This window comes from Protopterus annectens, chromosome 5.part0 (genome assembly GCF_019279795.1).
Source record: "Protopterus annectens isolate FY-2018-M chromosome 5.part0, PAN1.0, whole genome shotgun sequence".
NCBI lineage: Eukaryota > Metazoa > Chordata > Ceratodontiformes > Protopteridae > Protopterus > Protopterus annectens.
Genome location: NC_056735.1, coordinates 1,134,333,306 through 1,134,355,436, shown reverse-complemented (window position 1 = coordinate 1,134,355,436; position 22,131 = coordinate 1,134,333,306). Strand labels below are relative to the sequence as shown.

General features: G+C 40.6%; 1 protein-coding gene across 1 annotated transcript in view; it reads left to right on the top strand.

Annotated features, from left to right (window-relative positions):
* Window positions 1-22,131, top strand: part of LOC122801556 (mast/stem cell growth factor receptor Kit-like) — a 591,006-nt gene that overhangs the window by 443,892 nt on the left and 124,983 nt on the right. Inside the window, exons 9-10 of the mRNA XM_044070993.1 lie at window positions 12,717-12,817; window positions 12,905-13,031. Coding sequence (XP_043926928.1) covers window positions 12,717-12,817; window positions 12,905-13,031 — 228 coding nt within the window. The remainder of the gene's footprint in view (window positions 1-12,716; window positions 12,818-12,904; window positions 13,032-22,131) is intronic.

The following is a 22,131-nucleotide window of genomic DNA, read 5'->3' as shown; positions in this document are numbered from 1 at the left end:
TGTGTGTTGGTGTAAAACTACATAAAGTTAGAGCTTTAAGCAGCCACAATCTGAGTCATTGTATAGTGATTATATATGTGCGTAGGTGTAAAACTACATAAAGTTAGAGCTTTAAGCAGCCACAATCTGAGTCATTGTATAGTGATTATATATGTGTGTGTAGGTGTAAAACTACATAAAGTTAGACCTTTAAACAGCCACAGTCTGAGTCATTGTATAGTGAATATATATGTGTGTAGGTGTAAAACTACATAAAGTTAGAGGTTTAAGTAGCCACAATCTGAGTCATTGTATAGTGATTATATATGTGTGTAGGTGTAAAATACATGAAGTTAGAGCTTTAAGTAGCCACAATCTGAGTCATTGTATAGTGATTATATATGTGTGTAGGTGTAAAACTACATAAAGTTAGAGCTTTCAGCAGCCACAATCTGAGTCATTGTGTAGTGATTATATGTGTGTAGGTGTAAATCTACATAAAGTTAGAGCTTTAAGCAGCCACAATCTGAGTCATTGTATAGTGATTATATATGTGTGTAGGTGTAAAACTACATAAAGTTAGAGCTTTAAGCAGCCATAATCTGAGTCATTGTATAGTGATTAGCCACAATCTGAGTCATTGTATAGTGATTATATATGTGTGTAGGTGTAAAACTACATAAAGTTAGAGCTTTAAGTAGCCACAATCTGAGTCATTGTATAGTGATTATATATGTGTGTAGGTGTAAAACTACATAAAGTTAGAGCTTTAAGCAGCCACAATCTGAGTCATTGTATAGTGATTATATATGTGTGTAGGTGTAAAACTACATAAAGTTAGAGCTTTAAGCAGCCACAATCTGAGTCATTGTATAGTGATTATATATGTGTATGTAGGTGTAAAACTACATAAAGTTAGAGCTTTAAGTAGCCACAATCTGAGTCATTGTATAGTGATTATATATGTGTGTAGGTGTAAAACTACATAAAGTTAGAGCTTTAAAGAGCCACAGTCTAAGTTCCCATCATCATTGCATAGTCATTGTATCTGTCCTGGTATAAAAGTAAAATAACCTCTTCTTCGAGTTTCCCCATGTAAATTATAGTTATCTTTTATATTTACTCCTATTATCCAATTGCTCATTTTGCCTCTGCCACCTGTCATTTTAGTCTTTTGTTTTCAGAAGACAAGAGTCACGTGCTCCATTTGTTCCTTTTAGGGGGGAGGCTGAGTGGGGAGAGTGAAGCTTTCCTCATTCCTGGGAAATTGGCAGGTTTCACTTTTAGGCCATATCCATTCCCACTGCACGTGCCTGCTACTTACTAAAAGGTAGTGTGCAGTGGACATATGGGAGGGACTTCTCTCCCACTTTCACTAGAAGTATCCCCACTATGACCCTGCCCCTTTGCAAGCAGAGTACTTTGAGTGATATCCACTCAGCACTGGGGATCCTAAATAGTCTGCACTCCAAGAATGTGCAACTCGACCCTCCTGCCAGAGAGAGAGAGAGAGAGAAGTGAGTAGGCCCTGCTTCATCATTCCTGCATTGCTGAGTGTTAAGTAGTTAGAATGGAAATCTTTACCATGAAATCAGAGGTCACAATTATGTACTGGGAGATAATACATTATTCTCTGCAAGTGCGGGTGAAGAAGCTACCTCCAAGTGAGAAGAGGAAGTAACTTTCAGCAGAGTGAACAGCAGCAGGGTACAATGACTGTGATATAGCAGCTGTCGCATGGTGGTGAAATGAGTACTGTCAGTCTGTCTGTGTGCTTGTCTTCATGTATGACTTTGAGCTGAGTAGTCACCTAAAGGATGAGTTCATAGCTACAAGTAGAATATTTTCAGAGTTGCTGGGCTCTCACTGTTCTTGTTAGGACCTCAGAATATAGCGAGTACCCTTTTGGGGTGATAAGTTTTAGTTAGGGTGTTTTGGGCACTTTGTGAGAATGTCCTCTCTGTGCCTTCTTCAGGAGGTTTACTAAGCACACCTCAGTGAAGCAAGATTACAGAACAATACAGAATACACTGGAGAGAAGTCATAGATGTCAGTATGCTTGGCCACTCTGCAGGATCGGTGGGAAGTGTTAAGGTTAAGAAACTTGCTACCTCTGCAACCACCACCAAGACGTATAACTAAGAAGGTGGGAGGTTAGCATAATGGTTAAGGTGTTTACCTTACAAACATAAGGTGCAGGGTTTGATTCTCACATGGGGTAATTGGCTAGGCTGAAAATGACCCAGAAGGGCAGTTAGCCTAGTAGTAATCTATGAACCTATGAATCTAAGAAAATGGATGGATGGATAGTTGGAGAGATGGACAGGTTTCTTTCACAGCTGTTCTTCTTACCTTGGCTGTCCTGAATACCACATTGCTAAGCAGGCCTGTGACAGTTATGAAGTGAATAATCTCAGATATGTTTTCAGTCGTTCATCTGAGTACTGCAGCTCATTCCCTGGAGAAGTGTAGTTGAAAAATCCATGTGCCAGTGCCAAACCGCAAGAAGCATTCAGAGTCACTAATTTTATTCTTTCGACATGGATCTATTAAGTAAAGGCTGCGGTGGTGCAGCCAATAGCGTTGTCACCTCACAGCAAGAGGTTATCCAGTTCAATTCTCGGCTGGAGCACCGTCTGTGTGGAGTCTGCATGTCCTCTCCGTAGTCGAGTGACGTTGAAAGACATGCAGGTAGGTGCGTGCATGAATGGGTGTGCCTTCTTTGAAGGTTGGGTGTTGGGCCGGCACCTCGGCACTGTAAAAATCCATTGCCAATCATTAGCGGACCGGAGTTCCACTGTGGCAACCCCTAACCGGGAAAAGCCAAAAGACATTAGTTTTTTAGACATGGATCCATTAAGTGTATATTAATGTAGTGTGCTTTCTTGATCCACAGAGTTATCATTATCACAGAGCCAGCTCATGTATTTTTAGGAGTCATTGGCAGAACTACTTGAAGTACAGTTAACCAAATTTAGAGAAGTACGTAGATCACTTTTAAGGTGCAGTAGGCAAAGTGTGCATTTGCTGTAATTTTCATAAAAAAGGTTAAATTGCAATGCTTCCACTTTTTCACACTGCACTCTTACATAATGGATTCATCTTTGGGTGCAAAGGGTTAGGAGGAACACTGTTGGACTTTCTTGTATTTGCTGTGATCCTAACTCTTCTGATCATTTGATTTGACACAATGGGTGTGTCTCTGATAAGAAGTGACTTTCTATTTGTAAACACTGATGTTCAACGTGCATACAGCTGCAGTAATCACAGATGGGTTTTCTGCCGTCAGGCGGGTCCTCGGTCGGCCGAATTCCAAAGTCTAGGTCCGGCGTCGGTTGTTGTCCCTTTCTTTCCTGACGTCAATGAGGCAGGGGTATATAAGACACAGCCGACGCCATTTTCTCCAGTCTTTTTTGCCGCGCGGTGCCCGAAGCAGAAGCAGTTCGCAAGTGCCGGTCGGCCAGCTCCTGAATTTACGAAAAATTGGAAACCGAAGTCTTCATTAAAGCTAAGTACCCCGTTGGGGAAACTTTTCTTGCCTCAGACCGATGTCAGAAAAAGTTAACAATTGTATTTCTTGTGGGAAGCAAATACCGCATAAGGATTTCCATTCCCTCTGCATACCTTGTTTAGGCACAGACTACGACGTCTCGGGCTGTCGCTTTTGCGCTACTTTCAATAAACTCACTATTAAGCGTCGGGCGGAGTTCGCCCAACACTTTTTGGTAAAGCCTTTGATTATAAAATGTCGTCGGAGACTCCGACTACCGTTTTGTCCAAAAAACGCAAGGACAAGGACCGACACGCGAGGTCCGCGGTCCCCACCGACACCACGCCAAAACCGACTACACGTGGTCCGGTTCTCAGCGAGACGCCTATGCAGTCCCTGACTACCGACGACACTTCTTTGGCGGTGTCTTCTGTAACCGAGACCGCAGGTACCTCGGCCCATACCCAGACTACAACCACCGAAGCCACTGTGAGCGTTGAGCCTCCTAATGTGGACAGGTCCACTTCCACCCATGGTGTCTTTAGACCCTCATCTTCCTTTTCCATTAAGGCCTTTACTAAGTCCAAATCAGCCGGGCATCCCAAGAGGCCTGTTGCACAGGGCCCATCTCCAGGACCCATGCCTAAAAAGCAGATGCTTAAAATGACTGAGGATTTAATTACTCTTATCAGGGGTTCCCAACCCCCTCCAGACAAGAGACCCAGAGTGGAGGAAGATTCCCCCTCTTCTGATCAGGGCTCCATTTTTTCAGAACATTCTGATGTAGAGGAACACTCTTACTCCCCTTTTGAAGATTCTGATGCAGAGCAGTCCATTCCTTCTGTATCTCCTCCTGAGGATTTTTCTTTTGGGGAAACCTTGCACACCTTGAGGGAACACTTCCATTGGGAAGGCCAAGACTTTTCTGATTTCAAGAAAAGACTTAGGGAATTTCTTTTGTTACCTCAACACAGACCTCTGGCGATACCTCCTGTCTTGGACATACTTGATGATGTTTATTCGGAGGCTTGCCTTAATCCGGATTCCCTGCCTCCTGCCCCAGTCAAGCCTGATAGGTACTACAGAGTTCCTAACTCTCACCAATTTCTTTACAAAAGCCATAATGCTGACCCTGAAACCATTTCTCAAGGCCTCAAGGGAATGAAGGCCTCTACTGCTAAGAATCCACTTCCTTCCGAAAGAGAGTCAAGATCCTTAGAAAGGTGGGGAAAAAAGGTATATACCTCGGCCACCCTAGCCATGAGGGCCTTAAATTGTCAGTTTCATATGCTTAAATATCAGCAGTTTCTGTTATCACAATTAAGAAATAAAATGTCTCAACCTGAACAACCAGATTTGAAGGAGTTGCAGGATATGATGCATAGTGCAGAACAAGTGGGTAAACACACCTTACAATGTGGCTATGATGCCCTAGAGGCCTCAAGTAGAGCTGCTGTTACAGGATCAGTCATTTGTAGACATGCCTGGCTTAGGGAACAAATCTTGTCTGATCATGTGAAAGCTAAACTTCTAGATGCTCCTTTACAAAAGGATGTGCTATTTAGTACTAATGCTGAGGAGATATTATGGAAAATGGAAGAAAAAGCCAAATCTATGCAAACTGTCAAAGCTTTTCTACAGGTTCAACCACCACGTTTTAGCAGAAATTGGCTTTCTAAAAACTGGTCCTTTCCGGCCACGGACAAGCCCCAAAGAGGTAGATACAGGCGCACAAGGGGCAGAGGACAATCACAAGGATCATATAGAGGCAGGCAATGGCAAACTCCAGCACCAAGAGGTGGCGAAGACAGTGCACAACAATACAGGAAACAAACCCAATGACTTCCTCCTTTCCATGCCAAGCAAGTCTCAGCTGGCAGCACCCTTGGGAGGAAAGCTGGCATTATTTACAAGAAATTGGCATATTGTCACAACAGACAAATGGATCCTGGACGTTATAAACAGAGGCTACAGATTTCATTTTCACACTCTTCCAAAAATGAGAGGCATGCCAAACCTGCCACACAATCAAAGGGCAGAGGCACAACTACAAATTTCAAAGCTCATAGGCATGAAAGTTATTCAAGAGGTACATACTCACGAACAAGGCCAAGGTTTTTATTCCAGGCTATTTCTGGTACCAAGGAAAGGAACCGACTGGAGACCCATTTTGGACTTATCCATCCTAAACACATTCTTACTCGTACCAAAATTCAAGATGCTCACATTACAGCAGCTTCTTCCCATGCTGGGCAAGGAGTTTTGGCTGGTAACATTGGACCTCAAGGAGGCATACCTGCATGTCCCAATCAGACAAAGCTGCAGAAGATACCTCAGATTTCTTGCAGGTTCAATCCACTATCAATTCTCTGCATTGCCCTTTGGCTTATCTACTGCGCCCAGAGTATTCACGAAATGCCTGGCATCAGTAATTGCCTACTGCAGACTTCAAGGGATACAAATTTACCCTTATTTGGATGACTGCCTGATCCAAGCGGACAGCAAGCACATACTTCTGGAACATCTGGCTTATGTAACACGGTTACTGCATTCTCTGGGATACACAATCAACAAAGAGAAATCCAGGCTAACACCATCACAGAAAATAACTTTCCTGGGTGCCAACTTGGACACAAACACCCAGATGGCCTATCTTACGCAAGAAAAACAGGGGCAACTAACTCAGTACTTCAAAATACTAGCAAATTGTACCAGGCTTACTGCAAGGAAAATCCTGCAGGCTCTGGGCTTCATGGCATCTTGCATTCTTTTAATCCCATGTGCAAAGTTGCATATGAGGAAACTTCAGTGGTACCTAAAAAACCTATGGTCTCAACACAGCCACAGTTTGGAAACAATAATACCAATAATTCCATGTTTGCAAAAGGAATTTCTATGGTGGGCCCAAGCATGTCAAACAAACACAGGTCTCCCATTCTGCAAGCCTCAAGCAAATCAAGTCATCACAACAGGCGCTTCAGATTACGCCTGGGGGGCACATGACAGACAGATGCATTCAGGGCAAATGGTCCCAAAAAGAAAAGCACCTTCACATCAATCAAAAAGAAATGCTAGCAGTGATAAATGCAATTACAGCTTTCAAGGACCTCCTGCATCCAGGACAATTATTGATAAGAACAGACAACACCACAGTTATGTGGTACATAAACAAACAAGGAGGAACACATTCATACCCCCTGTGCAGACTAGCCATGACACTTTGGAACTTGGCTCTGGAATGGCAAATCGAACTTCAAGCACAGTACTTGCCAGGTTTGGAAAACACGCTGGCAGACAATCTAAGCAGAAATATGACAGATCCACACGAATGGAAGTTGCATCCTCAAGTGTTTACAAAGATAATCCAAACGTGGGGGAGGCCAGACATAGATCTCTTCGCCTCCCACAGGAATCATCAATTGGAAAAGTTTTGTTCAAGGACCTTTCATCCAAAGGCCTGGAGAGTGGACTCCCTTTCATTCAGTTGGACAGCATGGACAGTTTACGCTTTCCCACCTCTGCCTCTTCTGACCAAGGTGCTCTTGAAAGCAAGAGCAGACAGACCGAAGATGATACTGGTTGCTCCAGACTGGCCAAGGCAACACTGGTACCCACTCCTGAGGAGCCTAACACATACTCCTCCCTGGTCCATACCTCTAATGCCTCTTCTGCTGACTCAGCACAGCTACAAAACTCTTCACAGTCAGCTGAAAACACTCAATCTCGCTGCATGGAAAATTCCTTAACACCACAACAGACCCTACTCCCCAAAGAGGTGCAGGATGTCATTTTGGAGGCCAGAAGGCCATGTGCTAGAAAGGCTTACTCCGCAAAATGGAAACGGTTTTGCTCTTGGAATGAGAAAAAAGGCCAGGACCCTAGAAAACTGAATTTGCCTCAGGTATTACAGTATCTAGCTGAGCTGCTGAACAGTGGACTTTCATTTTCCTCCATAAAAATCCATGCCTCAGCCATTTCTGCAAAATTCAACACGGATCCACCCTTATTCTCTCACCCACTCTTAAGACAGTTCCTCAGAGGGGCTAAGAATATAAGACCACCAAGGAAACAACCAATACCAGCCTGGGATCTTAATTACATTTTAGAAAAATTAACATTGCCTCCCTTTGAACCAGCTACCTCAACAGATTTGCAATATTTGTCCTGGAAAACAGCTTTCCTTCTGGCCATTACCTCAGCTCGTAGGGTTTCGGAACTACAAGCCCTCATGGCTGTGCAGCCCTTTCTCATCTTCCATCAGGACAGGGTTTCCCTTCGAGCCAACCCGTCATTTATGCCTAAAGTGGTATCCAGGTTAGCTTTAAATCAAGCCATACACTTACCTACCTTTTACCCCAATCCTCAAAACAAAGGGGAAAGGCTGCTACACTCCTTAGACATCCATAGACAGCTACGTTATTATTTGGACAGAACAAAGCCCTTCAGGAAATCAGAACAACTTTTTGTGTCCTATGCTGTAGGAGCTCAAGGGAAGCCAGTTACCAAACAGACAATTTCAAACTGGATAGGCCACTGCATACGGTTTTGTTACTCCTATCATGGAAAATCTGTCCCTGCAGGCATCAGATCCCACTCCACCAGGGCCACAGCTACCTCTACAGCCTTCCTCAGAGGAGTTCCTACCAAAGATACTTTGGAGGCAGCCACTTGGAGTTCTGTGCATACCTTCACAAAACACTACCACCTGCCTTTATATTCCAAAACTAGAGCAGGCTTTGCCACTGCTGTGTTGCAGGGCATTCTGGCTCATCCCAGTTCCACCTAGTGCCTACCACCCTGTGCGTAGCTTTGGGATTCTACCCATCTGTGATTACTGCAGCTGTATGCACGATGAACATAGTACAGTTTTGTACCTACCATAAATGTAGATGTTCGAGTGCTAATACAGCTGCAGTACAGTTTTCCCTCCCTCCTTCCCCTCTTGGTAAAGGCCTAGGGCCTAACCCCTCTTCATACAACCTGATTGGGTTATCCTTCTATGGTATATTTGCTTGCAACTACTGATTTTTGATTATATTGCATTACATGTATATAAATATAATTTATGTATTGCCTTCCTTCTGGGGGCACCTGACATCTGGGGCAAGAAAGACTGAAGAAAATGGCGTCGGCTGTGTCTTATATACCCCTGCCTCATTGACGTCAGGAAAGAAAGCGACAACAACCGACGCCGGACCTAGACTTTGGAATTCGGCCGACCGAGGACCCGCCTGACGGCAGAAAACCCATCTGTGATTACTGCAGCTGTATTAGCACTCGAACATCTACATTTATGGTAGGTACAAAACTGTACTTTCTCAGTAACACCTAGCCTCTTAATAGCGAGGCACTATATCTGTGCTAACACTACCCTCTATTTCCAGTACTTTCATTAGAGCTAGTACACAAAATGACTCATTGTGGGTGTATAGCTTGTCTCTTACTGATTACTCACTGCATTTGCTCTAAAAAGAGCCATTCTCAGTTTGTTCTGGAGAGTGCATATTATGTCTTGCATGCTGAACAAGTATGTGTTGTTCAAAAGTTGTATATTTTCAGACATTTTAAGAATGCAAGATTAAGTTCAGTCATGATTTGTGGGAGTACATTTTCATTAACGAGTTTCATACAACAGCAGTGATTCAATAACTTGCTGAAAAATTACTTGTCATCAGCTTTCTGTTCTTATGTTTACAAATTCAAATTTATTTATTTATTTGTTTATTTGTTTATTCTGTGTTGACCAGGTTTGTCCCACTAGCCTTGTACCCTCTTTTCAGGGAAGACCCTTGGTGGTATTTATACTAACATGGGATGGAAAAGAAACTCTGATTTTGCTTTATTCAGTCTATCATCACACTTGCAGAGTGTTCTGTAAATCCTTAGAGCTGTAGATGATGTTACATATTGATGGATGCCTGCAGTATTAGTTTTGTAAGACACTTGATAAATGATGACAGCTATTACCCTTTTGTTTGCATTATTGCTTCTTCTGTTGCGCTGAGTGAGGTATTTTTCAACACAGTTTCTGATTTATGATTGTGTGGCACAGTTTTGCTGTCATCGGTGTATGGGGAGTTGCGTGTGCCTTTTGTGTCATTGTGCTCATGTGTGTTTGTGTGTGTGAGAGGTGCATCATAATGCCTATTATAGTCTTATATCAGCTTCTTTGGTGTCGGGTGATAAAGTCCTATGGCCCAGGTAACCTGAGTTCAGTTACAGCTCAGGTATCTGCTGGAGCTGCTTGAGGAGGGAGAGCAGTGAAGGGCACTATGCATATTTGTGTGACTGTCATGGGGGGTACGTGTCTGGGGAATATAAAATACATTTATTAACCCATTGGAGACTAGATAAATGTGCATGGTATGCTTTTTTCAAGAGATGGTGATATTTGCAGGCTAATATCACGGACAGACTTGAGTGACAGTCTAACACCATGTCCATTGCATGTCCTTATGGAAGAAACCATACTGGACATGTTTGGTGAGTTAGAACCATGAAGAAAAAGACAACCATCCCTGAACAGATGACAGTACTACTTGTAGTTTGCTTGTTTCATGTCCCTAGGGGAACACATGCTGCTTAGAGGGAACAAATGGGTCAGTTGGGGAAGACCCTATGAACATCAAAGAGCAAAAAAGAAAAATGCTCATTAGAATCATATGCAAGGTGAACTGGTAGTCCCACATTAGTAAGGCCTTTCACATGTTGTCAGATTGCATAAAATTACTAACTGACTTCCGTCTCACATAGAGCACCTGCTTCTGCTTTATTATTTCTCACATTGGCTACTTCTTTTGGTAGGCAACATTACACTGCTTGTGTCCCATGTACAACCTGCTTAGTGCTGTTTTCTGTCAAGCAAAGAAAGCTTTGTTTTAGAAATAAAATAGCCTCAGTACTTCAGCTGTGGTGGTGCAGTGGTTAGCATTGTCGCTTCATAGCAAGAGGTTCTCCAGTTTGATTCTGAGCTGGGGGTGCCTTCTGTGTAGAGCCTGCATGTCCTCCCTGTAGTTGTGTGGGTTTCCTCCGAGTACTCTGGTTTCCTCTCACATTCCAAAGACATGCAGTAGTAGGTGAACTGGACACTCTAAATTGGCCGATAGTGTGTGTGTGACTGGTATGGATGAATTACCATGGCAGGGTTAGCCATCCGGTGGTGTAAACCTTGGCTCGAGGCGATTATCGCAGTTGAAGTGACACCCCAACCCTTTGTGCAAAGGGTTGAGGATGGATGGATGGATGGACTTCTGTCAGGTAATTTATTGCAAATGCAGATATACTTGGCACATGTGTTTACTTGTTTCTACAGTCTTTTGTCCAGAGCTCTGAGTTCTGGAGAACTTCAGATGGTTGTGGCACTGTTCAGTAGTGTCAAAGGTTAGCAGACATCATCCTTTGTAGTCTAACCCCCCCCCCCCCTCACTTAGTACACACTTCAGATCATCTAGAATGTTCTGTAGTTTGAATGGAGTTGCAAATGTTGTGCCCCACCACAAGTCATTAGGCGTTCCACCTCAATCATTGTAGGTTGTGTTCATTTCTTTTTTAATTATCTAGCTTATAATCTGCCTTTTCAATGTTATCGTACTTGCTTAAACTGCATTCAGTTGCTCTAAAAAATTTCTTCTTGAATTTACTGTGTTTGGCTACCGGGCTCACCTTGTTTTGCAGTTGTTTCTGTTTATGCAGTTGCCTTTTAAAGTGTAGGTTATATTTATTCATCTTTCCTTAGGTAATATTTACTGTGCTGCTTCTTAGAACAGCCTCCTTTGTGCAGTGCACAAACCTGATTATATACATATATAAATAAGTAATTTGGGAGGCACATCTTCTTCACTGCATTGGGATGTGTGACAGAAGTCATTAAATGTTTTCAGAGACATGAGAATAATACGTGTGTGTAAACAGTACATTGTTTTCTTCTTTGCCGTTGCAGAACAAGTCTTGCAGGACAAATATAATGTATTTTTGTCCCCAACACTTAAGTATACTAGCTATAATGTGTTCTTACATGTACTAAGAATTTAGACAGGTAGAATGCTTATAGACGAATGCCTGGCAAACTTCTTGTGCTTTAATTTCAGGTACTAGAAAGGTTCTTCTCTCAGATGTTGCTTCAGGAGGAGAGGGAAGCCCATGTTCTTTCTAGTGAAGAAGAGGATTTTAGTTCAAACGCTATGCGTGATGCGGCAGCCATGATATTCTCTAATTATGAGAGATTCTGTGAAAAATGAACAGTAAATTGTATTTTGAAATGAACTGTAGAATACTGAGTGGCATTAAAAGTAAGGTACAAATGGAAATTTTGTAAGGAAAATATAATTTTACTTGATGGAACAGTTATATCCAGAAAAATCTGATGATGTCAGGATCTCAAGACTTAGTGTTACGAAAATGTGGACACTCCCTATGACTGCAGAGCTTGTAGAATGTTCTGTTTGTAATGCAACCAAAAAACTATTATGTAGGGTTCATACTGTACTGTACATGCTGTCAGCTGTTCTTGAAAACAAGGCATGTGCCCACTAAAATGCAATGGGGAGTGTTGGACAGAATTCTTTGGAACTGGCAGATTCCATAAATGTTTCAAATAATTGTAATTATCAATTATCTTTGTCGTAAGTGAAAATAAGTACCTTTGAAGATTAAGCATGTGGTAGCTCTAATAATGGTAAAGAACAGGAACTAGCATGCTGTAAGTCGTGGTGAAACAGGTTCAGTGAATATTAAGATTGTTTGGAGTTATATATGTTTTAATGACTGATTTTCTGCATGAACTTATAAAACATTTAAAGTTTATTTCAGCTACAGCATTTTGTGCATTTTGAGCAGTTAAAGTATTACTTATTTCTTTTATCTGGTATGGACAGAGTAAGAGCACGTGTAATTCAGTGTGCCACATATTCATCAGTTTATGAAATAGCTAGATTTGGAAGTAAAGAACTCCAGCTAAACCACTGCTTTATGGCATATGGAGAGAGAGAGATGGAGCTCTGAATATGACCCCAGTTACTCAAGTTATGTTAGTGGCGGTGGAAAAGCTATGTAGGGGAGAGTGGGATGTTGTGGTTTCTTCTCAGCTTGTCCAGTCCAGGTGGGGGATCTGATAGTCTCACCATAAACAAAAAGAAATATTTATAGATATTTATTTATGTGTGCTCCAATTCATCTTGCATAAATTGTATTGTACTATATTTGAGCTTGAATTGTAGCATTTTATTAAAATGTTGTTAATATATTGCAGAGAGGACTCATGCCCTTTTTACCCCATTGCTGATTGGTTTCGTAGCAGCGGCTGTTTTGCTGTGTATCATTGTATCAGTTCTCTCCTACATGTATCAGCAGGTACATAGGAACTCTTTTTTTTTTATTAATTAATTTCTCTTTGCATTGAGTTTGAGATTTTATAAACTGTTACTTTGTTTTTTTTAGAAACCCAAGTACCAGGTTCAGTGGAAGGTGATTGAGGAGATAAATGGAAATAACTATGTTTATATTGACCCTGCTCAGCTTCCATATGACTACCGCTGGGAGTTTCCAAGAGACAGGCTCCGCTTTGGTATGTATAAAAGAACCATTTCTTATTTTCGTTAAGCAAAAGCAGCAAAACAAATAATATACCTTTTACGCAGCATAGGGACAGCTTGAAAGATAGTCTGTAAGGTGTCAGCGGGGACACTGAAGGATAACAGTGTTGTCTATTCACAAGAAAATTGGTTTTGTTGCATAAGACGAGTCTGTTAGTTCAGTGATCATGCCTTTAGAAGGAAGCACATTCCCATGTGCACTGCCCAGTGTACTTTACTAATTCTGACCAGGACGTGCCAAAGATATTTTGACATATACTTATCATAGCTGCTGCGATGTAGTATTACACAGTGAATATGCAAATGCAAACTCTGAATAGTTAGTAAACCTGAGAGCTTAAACAAGGTGATACAGTACTGTCACTGCTTTTGAGCAAGTATGTAAAATATCACACTGTTTTAGGAAGTGAGCAATGTGTAATACCAGTATGGCAAAGTAATTTTTCATATTCCTTTGTATGTACATTTCGTTGTGACCTGCTGTAAAATAAGTGAGCAAAAAAAAAATACTTCCATTACATCCCTTAAGTTATGCGTGCACAATTCATTGTTTTTCAAACTGTAGATAAGCACTAATAGGAGATTGAATTAAATGGAATTAGTGTATTTCTCAAAATGTTTTGTCAGTATAAGCACAGCAGAGTGATGTTTGAGTTATTTGGTTAATTAAGCCTTTAAATTTATTTCCATCAAGAAAATAATTGAAGAGCTAAAAATCACCATTTGGAAGGTCAAAGCCAAATATGAATTGAAAACAACAGCAGAATCCAAAGAAAGCCACAATTCATTCTTCAGCTATGTCAAGAAACTAAGAAACAGCGCACCAAACTCTTTGAGCTAATCCTTAACAGTACCTGCTGTGATACAAAGGGCATTGCCAGCATGCACATATAATTGCTGATGTTCCTGCTTCTGACCAGAGCAACTGCTTTTATGTAGGCCCTTTTGCATACCTTGGCAATGATTCTGTTTATTCTTCACTTTTCCGACTATTACTATAACTATGTAGAATCTTATCTCTTCCTATCATATCTCTTTGTATTATATACTTGTAGTTGCATTGTCTTCTGTGATTTACCTTTTTGCTAGTTACTTGAATTGTCTGGAAACATCTCTTAGTAGCATCTCTCACTGTTTGATATGCTCATAGTTGTGTCATTACTGTCAATATTTAGTTACTGTGTGGTTAGAGTTTATATTCCAATTACTGTATATCTGAGAATGTTTATTCCCATTGTTATGCCTGAAAGGGTATGTGGACCAAGGTACAAGTTATACACCATCATATAAAACTCCCACAGTCCCCAAGTCCTGGCCCTTCCAAAGATTAAATTGTATCAATTTATAACCTCAGGAACCAAATCCAAAATGATCATGTCTGTGGTCCCCTGTAATCTTAATGGATGACTGGTCACTAATGTCAGATATGCAAAGTAGCCTGACATAAACCTTTTCAGCATAATCCTCTCCATTGAGTATGTTTTTGAAGTATATGGGACACAGCTGTTGTAATGCCCTTACAAAACAGCAGCCCTGCCACTGACCCTAGTAACTGTAGACCCATTAGCCTAACTAATCCGGTTTTCAAAAGCATGAAATGCATCATATCAGATTTTATAAACTTTAATATTGGAAATGTTATTATTTTGAACCTCAACAGTTTCACTTCACTAAGGGTATGTCATGCCTACTCAGTACAGTAAAATTCTTCAAAAAGATCATAAATTCTGTTGAAGGTGCTGTGCTGATCACACAACGTACCTGGAACTGGCTATAGCCTTTGATATGATTCCACATGCTGGGGTTATCAGCAAACTCAAAGACAAAAGATAAACTCTTGTGTCCCTCAGGGCTTTGTGATTGGATCCCTCAGATCTTTAGGCCAATAGGACTGGCCTGTGTCTAACTAAATTTGCTGATGATTGCAAGTTAGGCATTGTTATTTGCTGCGCTTCCAGTACTACTTCACTGCAGCCTGGTCTACACCTTATAAATAACTGGTGTAAAGAAATCATGCCCAGACTAAATACTAAACAGTACAGTTTTGTTAAATTTGGCAAACAAACTTGTTACATGAGCTGTAACCCAAATGGCACCCTTCAGTCATCAGAAATTGTGGTACCTTTACTTACAATTCACTGAACATTTGCCACCATGGAGCAGCAGTACTTAGAAAAGTCATCTGGCCCAATTATATCTAAAGAAATCTCATATAGATCAAAAAACATCATCATCCCTCACTACTCATCCCATGTTATCAAGTGCAGTGCCCCTTTTGCCATGTATTTGTTTAAACGCATCAGATAAGTTGAAAAAACACAGAGGTTCATAACTAAAAGGCTCAGAGGCCTGAAGAACCTTAGCTACCAAACCAGACTACGATCCATATCCCTAAATTTTGTGTCTTATAAACTCCTCTGTTGTGATTTATGTTTAACATTTAGGGCCATGAAAAACTCTTCCCTAATTGACTTTTTTCACCTTCATAAAACTAACAGTGCCATAACTGGCTGCACTAGGGATAGAAATCTTCATCAGCAAGTTGACAGGGCATGGTGGCATGATAGGTCTACCTCTCAATACATATGCTCACTCTGGAATAAATACTTATTCATATTAAAGAGAGTGAAAACCTTGACACTTTTATAACCAGATGGATCACTACAAAGTCCCCCTGGACATATTTTGTATTACCCTACCAGAGTTAATAGGTGTCATATGAGGGTGGGTGTTGGCAAGGCATTTAATGTCATTGTCGTTGGGGTAATCTGCTTTGTATATACTGTGCACCTGATATCCTAATTTGTTGCTGTTGACAAATGAAAGGCAGTAAGTAGTCATCATGTCCATATTTGTTTATTATCCAAGTAAGCCCTCCAGGAACATATTTCTCTTCCAAAGGGTGTCCCAGAATCACATATCTAATTAAATGATTTGCTTGGTGCAACACAGTATGCAGCTGAGTACTGCTGCAATCAGGTCAGGATGAATTTTATTCACAGCTCATAGATTCACTCTTATCTGACACAGTGCCAGTGTTCAATATCTAATTAAACTCTATTTTGAGTCCCTAATTGCAATGATAATTCAGATGGACATTGGATGCACAGATTTGAAAGAAAATATATCAATACTTTCACATTTTTAATCCAAGAGAAGTAAAAAATAGGCCTCATAAAATATTAGGATCTTATTTTTTTACTCAAGCGATTGCCCTGAGAGTGGAAGATGGGCATGCTCCAATATTTTCTAAGAATCTACAGACTTATCTTATCTAAGAGTCCTGAGTCAAAATGAAACATTTTGGTAGCCCAAACACACACACACACACACACACACACACACACACACACACACACACACACACACACACACACACAGACACACACACACACACATATATTACATAGGTGAGCCTGTCAGGAAGTTACATAGTGGGTATCAGCTGTGATTTTAGCAGTGCCTAGCTTGCACATTACTTCAATTTCTTCACGCTAGAGCTGCTTAGGCTGAATCAGGGAAAGCACATGGCTTACTACAAACTGCACATTTCCTCCTTGTAAGTGATCACTCAGTGTCAGCACAATGAGCTGAGTTACTGAAAGTCAGTGTAAGGTCTTCATGTGCACTTTTATAACTTGTACTAGAGCTGTGTATTCCACACCTGTTCATTCTGTTAACTGGTTATGCAGCTTTTTTAAAAATGTTTCATTCAAGTATTTTACACATCAGTTTAAACGTGCATATCTTTTTTGAAAAAGAACCACTTAAGCTTGCATTTCTTACTTTGATTTTGAGCATGCGTGACTGAATCTCTGCCTGTCACCTTTAGATTGGGTGTCTGTAGCAACAGTATCCATAGTTGCTTTTGTTTTAGCGTCTCATATTGTCATCTATATTAACAACATATACTTCTAGAAAAGGAACTCTTGTACTGAAACCATTTTATCCAGTATTGCTAGTGAGTAAAACATTCTTATTTGTAGTCTATATTGTGACACTGAGTACTGTGACTATTAGTTAAAGATCAGTGGGGGCTGATGACTTCAAAGTGGAGGATGCTGAAGGAAGCAACTGTAGGATCAGAGCTAACTGGAATGGGGTGGAGTTATATTATGGCATGTCAGTGACCATTTCACTTTGATCAAATATTAGCTGGGATCAGTCACTTTCACCCACAGGCTGATTCAGTATCCACTCAATAGAGACACTTTATTGACTGCATACACCTTAGCTGTTCAGTTATGATTCAGTAAAATAACACCCACACCAAAGGGTAAAAAGGTTGCACAGTCTAAAAATTCAATAAAAATTACAAGAAAACCCAGGCAAGCTAGAGTCTTCACTGTGTAATACCTTAAACCTCCAGTAATGGAAACTGATAAGATTTATGCATTTGAGCTCTTAGGGATGTACCAGTCTTCTATGACTTATGAACGCCCATGGCTTTTTGCCTTCTAAGTCTTTAGGCTAATAAAGCCAAACTCACAAGCTAAAGACATGCATATTGCAGCAGTTTTTACCTCTTCAGTACATTGTAAGTGGATTTCTTGGCTATAATTTAGAAACAGAGCTTAAAAATCAAGCCTGATGTCCCTAAGCATTAGGCTACTTGCAAAATATCCCAAATAACATCTAAGCCAAAGGGTTAAAGGTCACACAGACAAAACATTCATTAAAATCTGCAAGAAAACCTTAAGAAGTATGTGGAAGTCTTGTGCATTTATGAAATATCTGGTAGTGTTTATAGGGTCAGGTTTTGTGAGTCGCCCAGGTTGTAACTGAAAACAGTTTGAAGGGTTAGTTCACTTACCTGAGTGACATGTAAAATTATACATTGAGATAGTTTTATTTATTTATTTTGTAATTAAAAGACTTTACTTGTCTGATGAAAAAGCAGTCAGAAGTGCATGAACAAAATGCTGTACTTGGTCACCTATTCTGAGTGAGCACTGGAGTGGCAGATGAATATTGTAATCTAGGATCTTTATGTGAGAAGTTCTTTGAGTGTGAGAAATCTATATAATTCCAGGTATAAAATTTAATTGTAGTACATTTGTTGTGTGCTGTATGAGAAATCACTGTCAGTGCATGCTTAAAAATGATTTGTGCTACATTTGTTGCATGCTGTGATAAATCTTCATCAATGCATATCAAAATTAATCGTAATACATTTGTATATGCTGTGAGAAATCAGTATCAGTTCATATGTAAAATTAACTATGGTAGATTTTTTGTGTGCTGTGAAAAATGTTTGTCAGTGCTTGTGCAAAATTAAGTGTGGTGCATTTGTTGTGTGTGCTGTGTGAGATGCCTCCATCAGTGTACATATAAAATGAATTGTGTGTTTGTTGTGTGTGCTGTAAAAAATACAGAGTGCCATGTGTAAAATTGTGGTACATTTGTTGTGTGTGCTGCGAAAAATTCCTGTCAAGTCTATTTGCAGAATTAATTGTGGTACAATACCGTATGTGATGTCTTTGTCAGTCCACGTGTGAAATTTGTTGTGATAGTGCATGCTGTAAAAATCTCTGTCAATCCATGTGTAAAATTAATTGTATTGCATTTGTTGTGTGTGTGTACTGTGAGAAATCTCTGTCAGTCCATATGTGAAACTAATTGCATCATCACATCTGTTGTGTGCTGTGAGAAATTAGTTCATGTATACAGTTAATTTTGGTACATTTGATTCTTTTTAGAAAAGCAGAAAATCATTTTCTTATAAAATGTAATAACTAATTTTCTTGTATTGGGCAGCTAGATGCCATTGTCTGTTAGAAATGAGCGTCCCATTTGCCTTGCTATATTATCCATGCCTCTTGGCTTATTGCATAGTTTTGCCAGTGTATTCAGGAACTAGTGTGCTGGTCAATGCAGGATGGAAATGATTTTTTTTTTTTAACAAGAAAGAATCTCTACACTTTTTTATGTATTATGCTTTTTATAGTGTTTGGAAGTGGCACAAACTCTGTAAAATGACTACTGGCTGATTGGGGTTATTGATGTTATTCTGTCATGATAATGATATGTGCATTAGGTGCCCTCTTGGCTGTTGGGTTTGCTGTTCTGTGTCAGTACCTGGACAGTGGTGGACACAGTTAACAGCTGCCAGCTGACAGTTAATGTATGGCAGTGAAGTCAGAAGTGTTGATTTTTAACACCTGGAAAATACAACCAGACATCCTTCAAGTAGATCAGCTGATATGAAGAGTACAGATCTGTTCTGTCTGACTTTAGAAGCCCTTAGCTGTGAGGAAGAATCACAAGCAGTATGAATCAAACTGCCCAGGAGGCTGGAGTCCAAAAACAGCTAGAAGGCTAGGGCTAAAGGAGGGCAGTCATGGCTCAAACAATAATAATTGTTGGAGGTGTGAACCATTGACCAAGTAAGCATGCAAGGTAATGTCCGTAGTGAAAACTTTAGCAAATTATAGAAGTAATCATACCCGTTGTAGACTAACTTCTAACAGCACTATTTTCATTGGATATATAGTGACATGATGACAAAAACTGCATTTTTAGTCCACTTTACCGGGGTTTGTTTTGCTCCTGTTTATGTCTTCTTATGAGGAGAGTAGGAGAAACGATGGTTAGTCTTCCTGAAATCATGGTACACCAGACTATAAAGGATATGTCTCATCTGGAAGGACTGCAGAGAAATGAAAGCACCGCCATAAAGACAGTTGTGAAATCACTTTAATGAGAAACTGTGTATCTTATCTTATTTGTTCCATTTGTTGTTGTACGTAACTGCATTTGTAGTGTCACATTGGGTGAGTCCACAAGCATGGTTATCAATAACCAAGCAAGTAAATAAGTTGTTGTTGTTGTCTTTCCGCTTTTCCCAGTTTGGGGTCGCCACAGCGGAACTCCGGTCCGCTAATGATTGGCAGTAGATTTTCACGGTGCTGAGTTGCCAGCTCGACGCCCAACCTTCAACGAAGGCTCGCCCATTCACGCATGTCTTTCGGAACGCCACTCGACCCGCAGGGAGGACATGCAGACTCCACACAGAAGGCACTCCCCGCACACTAGCTGAGAACTGAACGGAAGAACCTCTTGCTGTGAGGCAACAACGCTACCGCTGCACCACCGCGGATTTGTATCAAGCAAGTAAATAAGTAAACAATTTAAATAAATGTTTGTCACTACTTCATTCCCTAAACACAACAACTCTTGAGTACCTATGTAGTAACTGCAGATATAGTCTGATTAGTTAACTGCAGAAGCAGGGACATGTCTGCATAGCATTATGTAAGTATAAGTACTGGTTTGCTTTATGTGTTAGTATGTCGGTGGCTCTCAACGTTCATTATGCCTAAATGGGCAGAACCCTTTCAAAGTAAAATATTTAAGGTCACCATTGTTACTCATCAGACTGCTGTGCCACATATGACAGAGTGTTGTTTATAGCCTTACATAGTAAACCCATTGATCTACTTAAGCTAATGTAAGTGTGTTCTCTTTCACATTCTTTTGCTGTAATTGCAGCAAATTGTCGGGGTGTGGTTTGTATGAGGTGACGTGTATAGATCCATCACAGCACATGGTGTCATGGAAACATGATTTACTCACGGGCAGGTTTTCTGATTTAGTAACACCTTCACCTCAGGGCATCCATATTTATATACATAGTCACACATTTTTATCAGCTGATGTTTGGTAATGAGCATCTTCTCCTTGCAAAGCACACTTTTATACACAAACACACACACACACACACACACACACACACACACATGTACACACAGAGGATTATGCCTATGTGCACAAGCACACATGCATGTTATGGGCAGTGAGCATTTTCTTTACTAAATGCTTCTTCCTTAAAACTCTTCTGCAGTCACCAGCATATCATGACACCTTCCTGTCTGTATTCGGTTCAGCATTATTTTACACTTACACTTGGGTAGCATACATTAATTCTGTAGAGAAGTGGACCACAACTAAATTTGGTCAGTTATGTGTTTCACAACTTTTGCTAATGTGAATGAACTGCTGCATTTTCATTCCCAGCTGCAGCCTGCACAATATTATAATTAGCCTGCACATGTTCTCTGTAAAATAAACAGAAAGTAGCTTAAATTAGTCAGCCAAGTATTCAGTGGCATCATTTCCAACCTTCCTTAAGTTGTTGGATGGTTAGAATTCCTAATGAAGGTGGCATAACTTTCTGATGATTCCTAACATGGCCATTGGTTTGATACACTGTATTTACAAATAAAAGTAGGTACAGTAACTGCAGTGTAGAAATGTGCGCCCATTAGTGTTTCACAGGACAATGGAGCCCTGTCTGTGATCCAAGTGGTTGGGGTTCGGTTAGTGACCAGGGTACTGGGGGAGCCAGGCAAGGAGGGGAGGTATGAGTGGCAGCCGTAATGGAGAACACTGGACCGTGCACAAGTGCAAATCCAGAGTACCGAGTGACATGGTGATGCAAAGTCTGGTGTTTTCCGTTATCACCTGAAACTGTTGCTGCCACTAAATATGATAAATGTAAAAAGTTTTCATTATTGCTGAGCATTTCTCTCAGTTGTCTGTGTCATTAATTAGAAGAATTGTTAACACTGAATGTGTAACATGCCCTTCAAATGTAGAACAGTAAACATGGACTTTTTAAGACTCAAAATGAGGAACATTCCTCATAATGAGGTACACTTGAGAGGTATGAGTAACAGTAATGGGTTTTGTACCCATTATTTTTAGCTTTGCCCCTGTTTATTGAGCAAAGAAGTTGAGAGCTGTGGCTGAGATGATATGGAGCAGTTCCTATATGTTACTCAAGTGCTGTAACATTCTCAGAGCTATGCATAAACACTGGTGCGGTCCACTGTTCTAAATTATCACCATGAGTGGCTTGGCTACCTCTTCGGGAGGGAGAGGTTGCAGGTGCCCTATGAATATTCTGGGTGGTTGTGATCCTTCCAGTGCCAAGAGGGGAAATCACCTCCAGTGTTTGAGGAGGGGGTAAAGTTGCTTGCTGGCAGCACACCTTGAGAAACCGAGAGATGACCTGTGTGGTCAACCCATTCCATATTCCCCTTTGTTAACAGGGCATACAGAGAGGACATA